The 18,558-nt window shown below is 40.5% G+C and overlaps 1 protein-coding gene across 1 annotated transcript in view; it reads right to left on the bottom strand.

The window, feature by feature from the left end:
- Positions 1-18,558, bottom strand: part of LOC129699067 (kinesin heavy chain) — a 144,908-nt gene that overhangs the window by 53,545 nt on the left and 72,805 nt on the right. The window contains exons 4-8 of the mRNA XM_055638693.1: positions 16,337-16,441; positions 14,473-14,521; positions 13,182-13,237; positions 4,016-4,103; positions 750-874 (exon numbers count right to left, since the gene is read on the bottom strand). Of these exons, the coding sequence (XP_055494668.1) occupies positions 750-874; positions 4,016-4,103; positions 13,182-13,237; positions 14,473-14,521; positions 16,337-16,441 (423 nt within the window). The remainder of the gene's footprint in view (positions 1-749; positions 875-4,015; positions 4,104-13,181; positions 13,238-14,472; positions 14,522-16,336; positions 16,442-18,558) is intronic.

The raw sequence follows: 18,558 nt of genomic DNA, 5'->3' as shown, positions 1-18,558 counted from the left end.
GATTCCTGGGACATTGCCTTGAGAGGGGATCTTATAGAAACTTACAAAATTCTTAAGGGGTTGGACTTTGCAGGAAGATCCCGATAGGGAAGTCCAGGACAAGGGGTCACAGCTTAAGGATAAGAGGGAAATCCTGCTGAGAAGAACTTTTTTCACACAGAGAGTGGTGAATCTCAACCCACTGAGAGGGTTTGAGGCCAGTGCATTGGCTATTTAAGAGGGTTAGATGTACCCTGGTGGCGATCTTTATCAGGTACATACTTTGCATGATCAGCCATGATCTATTGAATGGCGGTGCAGGCTCGAAGGGGAGAATGGCCTACACAAACTGGGGGTTTGGCCACAAAACAAATCGCTTAGATTATGTTGGAAAATAAAACATTTAAGAGTTATGGAGCTGAACATTGCTTTTGTTAAAAGGTTACACGGCAACACCAAAAATGTGAATTGAATTTCAATATGCTCACCAAAAACTCTGCAGATGCATTGTATGTGGTAATGAGTAATAAGTACAAAGAATTATCTAGATATTTGTTCTAATCATTCAACAATCACTCCGTGGACAAAAGCAAAATAATCACTTTCAATTCTCTTCAGCAACACTACCTTTATATTTCAAAGTAATCATATTATGACACAAAAATAAGTCAGGTTTTACAGCACTTGATGGTGGTCTTAAAGTTCCCATTACCCTTCACGGTCGATGGTTAAATCAAACTCACTGAAGATCCAAGATAATAACATCTCACCTTTTCACTACCAGCTAAATCCACAAGGTACAGCTTTCCAGAGAGTTTCTTTTCTGTTTCAATGTTCTCCTGCTTAATGTTAATGAGGAAAATGCTGTGGCTTCGAGAGCTGTGTTCGTTCATGTCTGTGTAGGCAAAAAGTCAGTCAATTTGACAAATTATTGGTTCCACGTTTAATATTTGAAGGAGAGGTTTTGAATTACGTATCAAGAGGGTGGAAGGAATATCAGGATTTCATTGTGTTCTCTGGGATATATGGCAATAGAACACTCTTGACGGCATGGTTATGGTCAAAAGCATGGTTATAGATGACTTCACTGATGCTTTCCAATGTCCAACATTGTCAAAACAGCACCCTGGGCACCACCTAAGAGGCACCATGATACTGCCCAAGGAATACTCTGACCAGCATTTAGGGCAGCACAGTGGTACAGCGGTAGAGTTGCTACCTTACAGTGCCAGAGACCCTGGTTCAATCCCGACTATGGGTGCTGTCTGTACGGAGTTTGTACGTTCTCCCCGTGACCTGCATGGGTTTCCTCTGGGGTCTCTGGTTTCCTCCCACACTCCAAAGATGTACAGGTTTGTTGGGTAATTGTAAATAGTCCCTAATGCGTGTAGGATAGTGTAAGTGTGCGGGATCGCGGGTCGGCGCGAACTCGTTTGGCCGAATGGTTTGTTTCCACGCTGTATCTGTAAACTAAACTAAAGGTGCTCAGTCCCAACATAGAAACAGCAGTGAGGGGGTTCCCAAGCCAGTATCATGGCAGCATTGAGGGATTGCTTGGGTTGACAGTCGCAGAGCCATGGGAGCACACACACCTAGACTTGGGAGAATCCAGGCCTTCCTCTGTCTCTGCACACCCCACAAGATGCAAGAGAAAGCCCCGAATCAGACACACAAAATGCAACCATTCAGCGTGTTTTAATATCCTGTGCCTTCTGGGTTCTCAGCTCAAATGTGCCTGCTTACGCACACTTACAGAGGATTAGAGGTCATAGCCTCAGAATTAAAGGACGTTCTTTTAGGAAAGAGCTGAGGAGAAATTTATTTAGTCAGAGGGTGGTGAATCTGTGGAATTTTTGGCCACAAAAGGCCAAGTCAGTAGATATTTTTAAGGCAGAGATAGATAGATTCTTGATTTGTTTGAGTGTCAGAGGTTATGGGGAGAAGGCAGGAGAATGGGGTTATAAGGGACAGATAGATCAGCCATGATGGAATGGCAAAGTAGACTCGATGGATTGAGTGGCCTAATTCTACTCCTATCGCTTATGACCTTATGCTTTGCAGAATAATCTAAGTTATCCGGAAATGGGGAAGGGTGCAATTTGAAGCAGTTAGGCCTTCGGTGATGGGGGAACAAACATCTAAAATAATATACCATTTTAAGAATACATGGTGCAACTAAATTTGTCATCTGAATTTAGTTGTCATTTGAGATTAAGTTTTTTTTGGACAGACACAAATAAAATTACAGTAAGGAGAAGTTTATTGCCCTGAAGATGATATTTCAGATATCCAATGACAGCTCCCTCGCAAACTGAAACCGGTTTTCTTCATAGTCGAGGAAGGTTTTCAACATATGCGTGGGAGGTGGTAGGAGGTTGCAGGTACCTCGACCTTGATTTTTTTTTTTGGGTGGTGGGCAAGTTCACCAGAGGTTGCTGTTTTGGTTTCCTAAGTGGGACAGGGGCTTTCCTGTTCATCGTGGTGTGTGTCATAGTCACCGGCAGTCGCCTGAAAAATCGCCTGAGTGGGACAGGCCCATAAGAATGTCAGGGGTTTATGGGGAGAAAGTAGGAGAATGGGGTTGAGAGACAAAGATAAATTAGCCATGATTAAATGGTGGAGCAGACCTGATGGGCCAAATGGCCTAATTCTGCTGACTAAGGAATTTATAAAAGGACACAGAGTGCTTAAGTAACTCAGCAGGTCAGGCAGCATCTCTGGGAAGGTCTTCGACCCTGTGGGGTCTCGGCCTGAAATGTCACCTACCCATGTTCTCCAGAGATGCTGCCTGACCGGCTGAGTTACTCCAGCACTTTGCGCCCATCTGTGTATTAACCAGCATCTACCGTTCTTTGTTTCTAGATTTTCAACTTATACCTCAAAGAATTGGTCTGTCAAGGAACCTTCTAACCTCTACATTTCCATTTGAAAGTCAAAGCCACATAAATAAAAAACTATCCAGAAAAATTGTTGTCAATTATTCTCCAGGGAATAGCTCATTATTTACAACGAGGAAATTAACAACCACTTACCCAAACTGTCCTTTTTAAGAAAGTACTCACTTTAACATTTCACCAGCCAGGACTTGATTTATATCTTTTACAAGCCAAAGCTTTTTTTTTTCCATATTGGAGAAATATAAAACTTTCAGGGAGATTTAAGACAGGCAATTCAAGAAACCTAGAATCTAGTTACATAACTTGATAAAGAACTGGAAAAATGAAAACATCACAGAATTACCTGGCCTCCAAACCTCAGAAGAGAAATTTACTCTCGCTAAAGCAAATCAATCATTACAGTGTATCCCAAAGTAACTATTTCCAATGAATAGGGTAGTTTAAAAACACGCGTTAATTAAAAATGGCAACTAGAAATTCTGCAAACCAACTAAAATGCCATTGAAATGATAGAGACCCAGGTTCGATCGTGACCACGGTGCTGTCTGTATGGAGTTTGTACATTCTCCCTGTGACACGTGAGATTTCACAGGGTGCTCATGACATAGTACCTAGATCACTGGAAGCAATGGGCTACAGAAGAAAGTCAAGTAGAAATGAACTGTTCTTTGGATATTGTACCACAACAAGACGGCTGCATCTCCACCGTCAGTGGTCTAAGCAGCAGGCGCATTACACAGCCATCCTGCAATACACAGTGTTACCTGAACCGTGCAAACAACTCCCACATCCAAAACATGTCCCATCAATTTCATCTCTACATCTTCAGGCCAAGACAGAATGTGACACACAAACTCAGTCTGTTTACTTTTTTTTGCATCGTGAACAGCTTGTGAAGGCATTCCGGCTCTTCTTTCTCTTTATCTGCAAATTCTGCCTCTTGCTTGGAGAGGTAAACTCCATCCAGATAGAATAACGCCAGGGTGAGCCAAAGATGTACAGGTTTGTAGGTTCAATTACTTTCTGTAAATTGTCCCTCGTGTGTAGGATAGTGCAAGCGTGATAGCTGGTTGGCACGGACTCAGCGGCTGAAGGGCCCGTTTCCACACTGTATCTCTAAAGCCTATAGAAATACTTACTGGTAACAGCAACATGACGGTTCGCCTTTCCTTCATCAATAACATCCATCACCTCCTCAGGACTAGAAACAAACCTCTCTGTGCAGCCCTTGTAAAAAAAATGTACCAAAAAAAGTTATTAGAAAATTTGAAATGAGTTGCAAAACAAGCAGCAAAAAACTTGAACAGACAGCAAAAAACAAACTGCAGGAGGAACTGGCAGCATCTGTGGAGGCAGGGGAATGGTCAATATTTTTGGAGCAGTATTTTGAGTCTCCAGAATAGACATTATCTCAGATTAACAAGGTATAATTGTTCACAGCAACGTGACATTTTTGGCAACTTCTTTTACAGATTCAGTTTAGTTTATTGTTACGTGTACCGAGGTACAGTGAAAAGTGTTTGTTGCGTGCGAACTAGTCAGTGGAAAGACAATACATGATTACAATAGAGTCGTTTACAGTGTATAGATATATGATAAGGGAATAACGTTTAGTGCAAGGCAAAGTCAGTAAAGTCCGATCATCGGTAGTCCGGGGGTCACCAAGATAGCAGTTCAGGATTGCTCTCTAGTTGTGGTAGGATGATTCAGTTGCCTGATAAAACACACATAAAACTTTGCACTGCAGCTGTAACTTGCGAGCACTATTTAAAATATGCTGATATGAATTCCTAAATATCCGAGGTGTGATCTCGACTCGAAACGTTGACCATTCCGCTAACTCCTTGGATGTTGCCTGGACCCACTACATTCCTCCAGATTTTTGTTCTATGTTAAAGCATCTGCAGTCTTTATGATAATGTTAGTGTCCGGGTTGATCGCTGATTCGGTAAGCCGTTGGGCCTGTTTCCGTGCTCTAAAGTCTAAAGTAAAGATGATGGGTGTCGAGAACATGCTGCCAGGGATGGTGGTGGAAGCATTTACAATAGTGGTGTTTAAGAGGCTTTTACATAACCTAATACAGGGAATGTATGGATGTGGATCGCATGCAGGCAGGGGAGATTAGTTCAATTTAACATCATGTTCAACACAGATATAGTGGGCTGAAGGGCCTGTTCCTGTGCTGTACTGCTTATGTTTTATGTTTATGTTCTTTGCATGTAGGTGGGTTTCGTAGCTTTGGGCAACTGGAATCATACTGTCTCTTTGTTTGAACATGGGTGTCCAGGTACCATTCCATTTAATTTTCAGTAGTCTTCATCGAAGGCCATCCTGCCCTGCCTCAGTGAGAGGCACAAAAGTACTCAAGGTCTGGTGTAGATTGAACTTTATAAAACAAATGTAGGTCCCTTACAATCAGAAACAGGTGAATTGATCATGGGGAACAAGGACATGGCAGACCAATTGAATAACTACTTTCGTTCTGTCTTCACTAAGGAAGACATAAATAATCTGCCGGAAATAGCAGGGGACCGGGGGCAAATGAGATGGAGGAACCGAGTGAAATCCAGGTTAGCCGGGAAGTGATGTTAGGTAAATTGAATGGATTAAAGGCCGATAAATCCCCAGGGCCAGATAGGCTGCATCCCAGAGTACTTAAGGAAGTAGCCCCAGAAATAGTGGATGCATTAGTGATAATTTTTCGAAACTCTTTAGATTCTGGAGTAGTTCCTGAGGATTGGAGGGTAGCTAATGTAACCACACTTTTTAAAAAGGGAGGGAGAGAGGAAACAGAGAATTAAAGACCAGTTAGTCTAACGTCAGTAGTGGGGAAACTGCTAGAATCAGTTATTAAAGATGGGATAGCAGCACATTTGGAAAATGGTGAAATCATTGGACAAGGTCAGCATGGATTTATGAAAGGTAAATCACGTCTGACGAATCTTATAGAATTTTTCGAGGATGTAACTAGTAGAGTGGATAAGGGAGAACCAGTGGATGTGTTATATCTGGACTTTCAGAAAGCTTCCAACAAGGTCCCACATAAGAGATTAGTATACAAACTTAAAGCACACGGTATTGGGGGTTCAGTATTGATGTGGATAGAGAACTGGCTGGCAGACAAGAAGCAAAGAGTAGGAGTAAACGGGTCCTTTTCACAATGGCAGGCAGTGACTAGTGGGGTACCGCAAGGCTCAGTGCTGGGACCCCAGCTATTTACAATATATATTAATGATCTGGATGAGGGAATTGAATGCAACATCTCCAAGTTTGCGGATGACACGAAGCTGGGGGGCAGTGTTAGCTGTGAGGATGATGCTAGGAGGCTGCAAGGTGACTTGGATAGGCTGGGTGAGTGGGCAAATGCATGGCAGATGCAGTATAATGTGGATAAATGTGAGGTTATCCACTTTGGTGGCAAAAACAGGAAAGTAGACTATTATCTGAATGGTGGCCGATTAGGAAAGGGGGAGATGTAACGAGACCTGGGTGTCATGGTACACCAGTCATTAAAAGTAGGCATGCAGGTGCAGCAGGCAGTGAAGAAGGCGAATGGTATGTTAGCATTCATAGCAAAAGGATTTGAGTATAAGAGCAGGGAGGTTCTACTGCAGTTGTACAGGGTCTTGGTGAGACCACACCTGGAGTATTGCATACAGTTTTGGTCTCCTAATCTGAGGAAAGACATTCTTGCCATAGAGGGAGTACAGAGAAGGTTCACCAGACTGATTCCTGGGATGTCAGGACTTTCATATGAAGAAAGACTGGATAGACTCGGTTTGTACTCGCTAGAATTTAGAAGATTGAGGGGGGATCTTATAGAAACTGGACCGAAGGGCCTGTTTCCACACTGTAAACTCTATGACTCTATGGTGGCCTCCTTAGCCAAGGCAACAAATCCCTCTGCATCTAATGTTTCCATTCTGACCATCTGGGTCCACCATTTATTTGCCAAGAATGTAATTGAAACAATGGTTGGAAATGTGCCAGGAGATCACCAGACATTATTTCGGGAAGAAGTATCTGCAGGGTGAATGGAGGGAATTGGGAAGAATTGGGAATTGAGTTTTGGTCTCCTAATCTGAGGAAAGACATTCTTGCCATACAGAGAAGATTCACCAGACTGATTCCTGGGATGCTAGGATTTTCATATGAAGAAAGACTGGATAGGCTCGGTTTGTACTCGCTAGAATTTAGAAGATTGAGGGGGGATCTTATAGAAACTTACAAAATTCTTAAGGGGTTGGACAGACTAGATGCAGGAAGATTGTTCCCGATGTTGGGGAAGTCCAGAACAAGGGGTCACAGTTTAAGGATAAGGGGGAAATCTTTTAGGACCGAGATGAGGAACACATTTTTCACACAGTGGTGAATCTCTGGAATTCTCTGCCACAGAAGGTAGTTGAGGCCAGTTCGTTGGCTATATTTAAGAGGGAGTTAGATGTGGCGCTTGTGGCTAAAAGGATGAGGGGGTATGGAGAGAAGGCAGGTACAGGATACTGAGTTGGATGATCAGCCATGATCATATTGAATGGCGGTGCAGGCTCGAAGGGCCGAATGGCCTACTCCTGCACCTAGTTTAGAAAGAAATAGAAATTAGGTGCAGGAGTAGGCCAATCGGCCCTTCGAGCCTGCACCGCCATTCAATATGATCATGGCTGATCATCCAACTCAGTATCCCGTACCTGCCTTCTCTCCATACCCCCTGATCCCCTTAGCCACAAGGGTCACATCTAACTCCCTCTTAAATATAGCCAATGAACTGGCCTCGACTACCCTCTGCGGCAGAGAGTTCCAGAGATTCACCACTCTCTGTGTGAAAAAAGTTCTTCTCATCTCGGTTTTAAAGGATTTCCCCCTTATCCTTAAGCTGTGACCCCTTGTACTGGACTTCCCCAACATCGGGAGCAATCTTCCTGCATCTAGCCTGTCCAACCCCTTAAGAATTTTTAAGTTTCTATAAGATCCCCTCTCAATCTCCTAAATTCTAGAGAGTATAAACCAAGTCTATCCAGTCTTTCTTCATAAGACAGTCCTGACATCCCAGGAATCAGTCTGGTGAACCTTCTCTGCACTCCCTCTATGGCAATAATGTCCTTCCTCAGATTTGGAGACCAAAACTGTACGCAATACTCCAGGTGTGGTGTCACCAAGACCCTGTACAACTGCAGTAGAACCTCCCTGCTCCTATACTTAAATCCTTTTGCTATGAAAGCTAACATACCATTCAGTTTCTTCACTGCCTGCTGCACCTGCATGCCTACCTTCAATGACTGGTGTACCATGACACCCAGGTCTCGCTGCATCTCCCCCTTTCCCAATCGGCCACCATTTAGATAATAGTCTGCTTTCCCGTTTTTGCCAACAAAATGGATAACCTCACATTTTCTATGTTTCTATGTTTCTATAAAGCCGCAGAGGAACATCTCTAGTATTGCAGAATAAAATGGGATTACTGTTAGATTTGTGGAAATGACTGTGATGGTTAGCATGCAACAAAAAGCTTTTTACTGGACCTCGATACACGTGACAATAAACTAAACTGAACTCGGGGGAACCAAAGAGTCTATTTTGTGCTGCCTGTCCCTACTTCGCTATTCCCAAGCTCTTGTAAAATTCCCCTTTTGATATCTTTCATTCCTTTTTTTCAAGTACTGGTAAATATACTCTTGCCACCCTTTTGGGCAGTGCGTTTCAGATCATGGAAACATGTTGAATAAAATAATTTCTTATAATTTCTATCAACGATTTTTAAATCATTTTCCAAAGTATCCATGGCCTGTAATGATTCACATTCATGGTTGCTGTGGTCTCTTTCAATTCCTACTTCTTCTGGCCTTTTCACATTTAAAACCTCCTAAATGTTCAAAATGGACGATCTATTTGGAAATCCACTTGTCAGAGTTTTGCCTATTTAATCTATTATTTATTTGTAATTTTTTGCTGCTCCCCAAACCACTTCAAGAGCCACTTCTCTTTGCATCACTGACAACATTCGAAATATGGAATTCTATTTTTGACTTTAAAGATACAGCATGGAAACAGGCCTTTTGGCCCAATGAGTCCACGCCGATCAGCGATCCCCATATACAAGCACTATCATATGCACTAGGGACAATTTACAATGTTTCCAGAGGCCAATTAACCTACCGACCTGTCTTTGGAATGCGAGACAAAACCAGAGCTCCCGGAGAAAACCTACACAATCACGGGAAGAACGTACAAACTCCAAACAGACAGCACCCGTAGTCAGGATTGAACCCGGGTCTCTGGCGCTGTAAGGCAGCAACTCTACCCTATGCTTCCTACAACTCGAAAATTTATAACTACTGTGACATGGACCAAGATCCAAAGAGACTCCTTCCACGAGTCATGTGTTTCTGACTTGAGTATTTACTGCCACTTAACTAATTTCATAAGGTCAAAGTGAAAGGAGTAGAATTAGGCCATTCGGCCCATCAAGTCTACTTCTTCATAACTGATCTATCTCTCCCTCCTAATGCCATTCTCCTGTCTTCTCCCCATAACCTCTGACACCTGTACTAATCAAGAATCTGTATCTCAGCCTTAGCCTGACTTGGCCTCTACAGCCTTCTGTGACAAAGAAATCCACAGATTCACCACCCTCTGACAAAGTAAATTTCTCCTAATCTCCTTCCTAAAAGAATGTCCTTTAATTCTAAGGCTATGACCGCTAGTCCTAAACTCTCCCACCGGTGGAAACATCCTTTCCACATCCACTCTTTCCATGTCTTTCACTATTCTGTGCGTTTCATTCTTCTAAACGCCAGCGAGTACAGGCCCAATGCCGACAAACGTTCATCATATGTTAACCTACTCATTCCTGGAATCATTCTTGTAAATTCTTCCAAGCCGGGTCAGTTTACTGAGCAAAATACAAAATGCTGAAGGAGCTCAGTGGGACAGGCAGCATCTGAGGAAGGACAACGTTTTGACTTGAAACATCATCTGTCCATTTACCATCATATTCACTGCCTGATCCACCCTGTTCCCTGCAGTTTGCGTTTGCTCAAGATTCCAGCATCTGCAAACTCTTGGCTCTTCAGTTCACTGGGCCACTGAGCAAGCCACATATTGATGAAGAAAAAGAGGATAACTTATTTTATCTAATATGTTTCCATGTTCTGCAACACAATGGCCAAAAGGTGGAAAAAAACAGATTTACTCGTCCTTCACAAAAAGGAATTAAAGACATCAAAAGTGGAATTTGTCGTTGCCTTGGAGTAAGGGCAGGGAACTGTGAATAACTTAGTAGCTCGTTTAAAGAACCAGCACAGGTACTGTACATTGATCTCTTTGTTTTGTCCCTCTGAGTTTCATGCTCGGTTTGGCAGTTTGCTCACATGAAGGATCCATCATGTAAAGATGTACACATTCTAGGTCTATGGGATTGGTTTGGCTAGATCCAAGCAGCAGCACACCGCTGAGTTAATGCACACAGACGGCTTGGTTTTATATGATCAGTGTAATCCCAGTCCGTAATATCTTACAAACGCCCTTGTATTGATTTGTTTTCATTACCACGAACGAAGCACTGAAGCAATAACTAAAGCAAGTTAACCTCAGGCTATGCTTATAACAGTTTGAATTTGAGTCCTTAAGAGACGGTTTAAATGCAGCCTAGCCTCGGCAACTGAATAATAGTAGATAATGACATAGCACCAGTAATCCCAAAGTAATTTTTACCACAACTACAATAGGCACTATCACTGGAAATCCTCTCCTCTCTTAAAATCTACAACTACTTATCTAGTCTGCATGAGCACACTGGATACATAACCCATTCAATGTTAGTGTTTATAAAAATCTATGAGCATATTCAATTTTAACCATATAACCATATAACAATTACAGCACGGAAACAGGCAATCTCGGCCCTTCTAGTCCGTGCCGAACACTTATTCTCCCCTAGTCCCATCTACCTGCACACAGACCATAAGCCTCCATTCCTTTTCCGTCCATATACCTATCCAATTTATTTTTAAATGATAAAATCGAACCTGCCTCCACCACTTCCACTGGAAGCTCATTCCACACAGCTACCACTCTGAGTAAAGAAGTTCCCCCTCATGTTACCCCTAAACTTCTGTCCCTTAATTCTCAAATCATATCCTCTTGTTTGAATCTTCCCTACTCTCAATGGAAAAAGCTTATCCACGTCAACTCTGTCTATCCCTCTCATCATTTTAAAGACCCCCTTAACCTTCTGCGCTCCAAAGAATAAAGACCTAACTTCAACCTTTCTCTGTAACTTAGTTGCTGAAACCCAGGCAACATTCTAGCAAATCTCCTCTGTACTCTCTGTATTTTGCTCTTTCAATTTTCATTTCAAGGCCTTGCATTATCAGCAACTTCTATTTTTGCTTTTGTATTGAATAGAATATTCCATGATTTTACATCAAATTATAAATGGAGAAAGATATTCTTCAATGGCTCTCCCCCAGAAATTGGTGCAATATCACTTTTGGGATTCAGATTATTTAATAGACTGCAGGAGAGTGGGACTAGAAACACAATGTCATGTGGAAACAGAAAAAGTTTCAACAATTTCATCCCATCATAAGTAATAGGAGCAGTGTTAGGCCATTTGGCCCATCAAGTCTACTCCACCATTGTATCATGGCTGATCTAGCTTTCCCTTTTGACCCCATTCTCCTGCCTTTTTCCCTTAACACCCGACACCTTTACTTCATCAATTAAGAGTGCATTGTGTCTGCTCGTGATCATTTAAAAAAATGACTGCAGTATAATATGATGTGCTGCAGTCTTAAGTTCAAGAAGATTGCTTTCTTTAGTGGGCTAAAACAAACTAAATTTGAGGCAATTTGCCTTTCATACACGGACAAGCTGTTAAGCTGAAATGGGTGCAAAGAAGATTCATGGTTGAGCAGGCAAGGACTTTATTCCTTGGAGCACAGGAGGGTGAGGGGTGATTTTATAGTGATGGATAAGATTATGAGATGAATAGATAGAGTCAATGCGCAGAGTCATTTACCCAGAGTAGGGGAATCAAGAACCAGAGGACATAGGTTTAAGTTGAGGGGGGAAAAGATTTATTAGAAATCAGAGGTGCAACTTTTTTTTTTTACACACACAAAAGGTGGTAGATATATGAAATGAACTGCCGGAGGAGGTAGTTGAGGCAGCTACAATCACGTTTAAAAAACATTTGGACAGGTACATGGCTAGGATACGTTAAGAGGATTATTGGCCCAATGCAGGCAGGTGGGACTATTGTGGATGGGGCATGTTGATTGGTGTGGGCAAGTTGAGCCCAGTGTCCCCCGTCTCCACTCCATATTACATTATGACTAACACACGTGCCATGATACTAATTCAAGGATTGGGAGAAGCCCAATGCATACACTAACTAACCTCCACCTGCAACCACTCCATCTACACTTCACACTGCCTAGTGAAAGCAGCCAACATTATCAAGGATCACCCACACCCTAGTCATTCTTCTCCACTCTCCCATTAGGAAAGAAGAAACAAAACCTTAAAAGCACATACCACCAGATTCAACAGTTTCTCCCTGGCTTTTATCAAACTCTTGGATACCAAGGATGAATTCCTGGTCTCCCAATCTACTTGTTGAGGTCCTTGCACTTTAAAAAATCTGCACTTTCTGTGTAGTTGTAACAGTATTTTGCACTTGGTTTATCTTTATCTCTTGCCCCACCTTGATGGAAGTGTGTATGGTATAATTTGCATTGATAGCAGGCAAAAAACGTTTCTCACTGTATCGCGGTCCACAGCAAAATAATAACCAATACTAATACCTCTGGAAGGCAGGTGGTATTCTATCATAGAAGAGGGTCAGATGTCAGTATAAGGTAAGACAACAGAAAAGTACAGATATGCTCAATCAACATCTGCCTCGATCTTTCAGGTTTCTCAAGGCATGCAAAATATTAGAGCCATTAGAGTTAATTCGACCAGCACATATTTCTGGATCAATCTTCATCTACTAATTTACTCGCAAAGAGAGTTGGAACACTCTAAGATTCTTTTTCAAATCAAGACATATGATGTACAGTCAAATTCCAAACATACACATGTAAATCTGATGCAAGAGTAATATTTGCAGTATGCCAACATAATATAAAATGCTTTAATCATGCGTTGAGCAAAATTTAAATATGGCTGCCATTCCATCAGTGTAACCACAGATCAAGTATAACTTGAATAGAGACTTAATGACCACACTAGACTGAGCCAAACCACCATCATATGTTTTCTTGGAACAAGAAAGATTGTAGAATATTTAGAGATATATCTTACCTTAACAAAAGGTACTCTGTTTTTATCCTCATGTACTGAAAGGTTTGTTTTTGAAACTGTAACACAAAATGAAACAAATTAGCTAGTTTTATAATTTAATGTTAGAGGAAATAATCTCTCCTTTTGTTTATCTATTTAATTCATCTTCAGCCTAAGTAATCACTCCAAAATTTAATGTTTTCTGGTCTGATGTTCTGTTGCTTCTTTTGTTAAATAAAGAATCGTTTGGAACATGTGCAATTTATAAGAAAGATTTTACTTTTCTCATATAATGGCATTGTTATTGCGTACACGGCATTGTTATTGCGTACACCACATTATTACAATAACGATTAATGGCAATACATACAATGAACACTATAAGCACAATGCTTGTGCAAAATAGGTCAAGGAGAAAGCTAAATAAACAATGATATAATCAGATGAGCAAGATTAAAATGACCACTCACTTTTAACTTCATCTTTTTCAAAGCCTTGCCATGTTGTACAATAATGAAATATCCAAAATCTGCACCATACTATTGTGGCTAATCACTACCTATACATTCTGCTGCCTTTCTTTATTCCTGTGATTATATTTCCTTTCATGCCATCTATTTTAGCATGTGTGGCAAATCTCATGTTGCGCACTACCTTGGAGTTGTAAAAGGGAGGCAAGCAAGTGTAGATGCTGGAAGATAGATCAAGGAACACACTGATGGAGAATTGAACAGGGCAATTCTCGTCGATCACCCTCTGCTTCCACAGATGCTGTTTGACCCACTGTGTTCTTCCAGCATGTTTTTTGCCACAATTGTCTAATGCCTTCTAAAGACTCACTATTACAAGGTTCACTAGGCTCCCTTTCTACACTCTTAGAATTCTTTCAAGAAGCCCAATAACATTAACCAGGATGGACCAAAAATATATAAATACTGGATAATACTCTCGAATTATTCCAGGTCTCTCTAGATGCTTACCGTTCATTCCATTACTGATATGAGTTTGCCATTTTTTCCTACACTTTTGAATAGCCCCATTCAATTTCTGAAGTAATCCAAGGAGTTTTTCCACTTAACCCAGGAAATATTCATTCCTCAACCATATATTATTCTCCTTCATTTATCTTAATGTTGTTAGAAAGATGGCAAAACATGCAAAAATAACGGACTAATTTGCCTTTTCAATAGTCCTAAGTCTTCACATAGGTCTCTCTCACTATAAAGAGTGAATCAGATAGGTGATAAGATGCTATATAATTGGGTTATTCTTTTTCTCTTTTATCAAACCATCAAAGGTAAAAATCTCTTACCATCCAACAAGTCCCGGATTTTGTCTAAATAGATTTCAAAATAGGAAACCTATAACAAAACATAAAGTATATTAACTAAAATAATAACCTTGAGAAAAAATATATTTCATCCAAAACAAGGTAAGTTTCCGGCAAGCATTACAATGACATTTCCCAGTTTGTACCACAATCATAAACAACAGTTACGATTTTTTTTTATCCATATATAGAAATTACATTAGGTTGCTGCTACATTTGATTTCATCAGACCAGTGCATGTTCCCCATTATTACCTGTAATCTCATTTCTTCTGAGGTTTTACGATGCAATTTCAAATTGCAATTACATATTCACTGCAAAGTAGAAATTATAGTGCATGTTGCTCAAAGTGCCTGATAACACACACTGGCTTAAGGAATTTTATTTGTCAAATTTAATTTATTTTCTGCTCCCCATTCTGTTTTAAGCTTCAAATATGTTATGTGAAGATAATGCCTGTTCCTTTTCTGAAACGTGACATAACAGGTATGTGTATTTGCAATTTCTAAAGTCTGCACAGTAATGCTAACCAAAAAGTCACAGCAAAGTATACCAAATATGTTGTTATTTTCTCCAACATAATCTAAAAGTTTACCACAATGTGTGTTGATAGCAATAACGTGATCACATTTTCCAAACGTCATTGCTAAATCATTATCTTTCACGCCAAAATGTTTAAGAGATCATAAGGCATGTGAACAAATATTTGGTCAAAGTAGTTAGCTTGAAGGAACTTCTTAAAAGAGGGAAAGGAGACAGAAGCTCAGATTTGGGAAGGAATTTAAAGCTACATCTACTAATCATTTATAAAATGGGAATGCTAAAACACAGATGCCAGAGATAGAGGGAAGAAGCCATTGTAGGATGTGGTAAGATTTTTTTTTTTTTTTTTTTTTAATTGGTATGTTACTTAATTAGGAGCCAGCACAGATCAACAAGCAAGTGGCAAAGTAAACGTTGGAACAAGCGAGTCATGTTTGTACAACCTCACAATTAATGAAGGGTAGAATCAGAGAGCTGTATTTATAGTTTAAGAGATAACAAACAAATGAATGAGGAAATTGAGCACTAATTTACATGTGCCGGCTTCTCTTTTTCCAAATGTCCTTGCTTCATTCAAGTTTTCAGTCTCACTGTCTGAATAGTGCGTGTTTAAGTGGAACTCTAAGATCCCATAGAGAATTAATTACATATGTAACTATACCTTGTTGATATACAAAGTGGAACAAATCAAAGCTCAATTACTAAATATAAAGAAAAACTGAAAGATCTGGACTGCTATAGCACTGGAACAAATTTTGGCTCAAATTGCTGGAAAATTACACACATTTGTTATTTTCATATCCAGCTAATGCTAATGGAGACACAAATGTAAACACCCGTATGGCAAAAGGAGGCAAGCAAATTGGTCAACAATTTAATGAATACAAGGAGTGGTGAACTTCCAGATTATGTTTGGTAACAAAACAACAGCATATTCAGTCTGAAGAAGGGTCTTGACCCTGAACGACACCCATTCCTTCTCTCCAGAGATGCCGTCTGTTCCGCTGAGTTACTCCAGCATTTTGTGTTTAGCATATTCTATTATATTCTGCTTTGACGTTTTGATTAGCATCCAGAGTCAAGTCAAGAGTGTTTTATTATCATATGTTCAGACAGAACAATGAAATTCATACTTGCATCAGCACAACAGAATATGTAAATAATATAATAAGCGAGAAAGACAAAACCAATGCTCCCAAGTCTTTTTAGTTTAGAGCTTATTTGGAGGTTATACTGTGTAAGTCTATGGATACAAAGAAAAATACTGAAGAAAGGCTTCACATAGCTGCTGCTGTACATTTACCTTGATGTGAAATTCTAGATTCTCATCCATAGAGTAGATGTGGTCAAAGATGTCATGAGCTATCCTTGGAATAATGCCCATCAGCTGCGAATTATGAAGTTTTCCCTGCAGATATAAAAATCAACAAAACACAAATATTATTCAAAGTCCTAAAGATGAAAATAGTCCTATCATTTAATGAAACATAGAAACATAGAAAATAGGTGCAGGAGGAGGCCATTCGGCCCTTCGAGCCAGCACTGCCATTCATTGTGATCATGGCTGATCGTCCCCAATCAAAACCGTGCCTGCCTTCTCCCCATATCCCTTGATTCCACTAACAAATACTAATATTTATCAAAAATAAGATGATGTTTTTTGCAATTGAGTAAATGATGCTTTTATATTATACTTTAAAAGTTAATATCTTAGATATTAGATAATATTAGATAATATTTTAGAGCAAATTGGATTCATCTGCAAATAATAAAATCATTTAAGATAATAATAATAATAATAATAATAATGCATTTTATTTGCTGGCGCCTTTCTGGACACCCAAGGACACCTTACAGAACATAAAATCACAATACATTTATCAATATTAAAATCAAGTTGATTAAAAACAAAAACAAAAAAATAAATAAAAATACACAAAACATTTTAAGTCATTAAAATCGGGGTGAACATGGTGGAAGTTATGCCGAGTATGCTAATCTAAACAAGTGTGTTTTGAGTTGTGATTTGAATTGATCGATAGTGTCCAGGTGATGGATGGGAGGTGGGAGAGTGTTCCAGAGACGTGGGGCAGAGCAGCTGAAGGCTCTGGCACCCATGGTGCTGAGTCTAAATGTGGGGACAGTTAAAATTGCAGCTGAGGAGGAACGAAGGAGTGTATGGCAGCAGCAGGTCAGAGAGGTATTGGGGAGCAAGGTAGTGTAGGGCTTTGAAGGTCAGCAGTAAAATCTTGTAGTTAATCCGGTGGTGCAAAGGGAGCCAGTGGAGCTGAGTGAGGATGGGTGTGATGTGTGTCCGATGATCTGGTGCGGGTGATGATCCGGGCTGCAGAGTTCTGAATGCATTGGAGGCGATGAAGAAGTTTATTGGAGGTGCAAGTGAGGAGGGCGTTGCAGTAATCGATGCGGGATGTGACCAGAGCATGGATGAGGATGTGTATTGTCTTTGGAGAGGGAGGGGCGGAGTTTATTAGCATTTAAAGTATAATATAAAAGCATCATTTACTCAATTGCAAAAAACATCTTATTTTTGATAAATATTAATATTTTAACAACACATAAATCCATGTGTGAAATAATGACTAGAGGGGGAAATAACAGGCCCTGAATGCATCAAGAAAGGTATGAAGAATACATCAGCAATAAAAAAAATGTGCAAAGAGTATGATGACAAAGGGTGGGGAGAAATGGAGGCAAAGGATGGAAATACTACAAGTTATGGAAATTGGTCACCACAACATCGGTATTTCCAGTGCTATTGGTATCGTAAACTCACTTTCCCGCCAAACACATTTAGGGTGGCAGTGGTGCAGCGGTAAAATTGCTGCCTTACAGCGCCAGACACCTGGGTTCGATCCTGACCACGCATGCTGTATGTGCGAAGTATGTATGTTCTCCAGGTGCTCCGATTTCCTCCAACATTCCAAAGACATGCAGGTTTGGAGGTTAATTGGCTCCTGAAAATTGGCCCTAGTGTGTAGGATAGGAGTAGTGTACAGGTAATGTCTGGTTGGCGCAGACTCGGTGGGCCTGTTTTCCACACTGTATCTCTGAACCAAACTAAACTGTATTTCTAAACTTAACTGATAGCCTCAATGCATCTAAGAAAAATGGAATGCCGTATTCAATTAGCTGATTTTTAAACAGAATATCTTAACCTCCCAGGTAAGGAAACAAGAAGTTAAAATCTGATTGATGTGCTGCAGGTGGACAACTATAACTTCCAATCGGAATTCTAATCATGTAGTTAAGAAATACTGTCCACGTGTAAAACAGGAAACAGCCTGCTTATTAGTTACTTTACCCTTAGAAACATAGACATAGAAACATAGAAAATAGGTGCAGGAGTAGGCCATTCGGCCCTTCGAGCCTGCACCGCCATTCAATATGATCATGGCTGATCATCCAACTCAGTATCCTGTACCTGCCTTCTCTCCATACCCCCTGATCCGTTTAGCCACAGGGCCACATCTAACTCCCTCTTAAATTTAGCCAATGAACTGGCCT

Source organism: Leucoraja erinacea, chromosome 7 (genome assembly GCF_028641065.1).
Source record: "Leucoraja erinacea ecotype New England chromosome 7, Leri_hhj_1, whole genome shotgun sequence".
Taxonomy (NCBI): domain Eukaryota; kingdom Metazoa; phylum Chordata; class Chondrichthyes; order Rajiformes; family Rajidae; genus Leucoraja; species Leucoraja erinaceus.
Note: the sequence above shows the minus strand (reverse complement) of the source record. Positions and strands in the feature narration are given on the sequence as shown.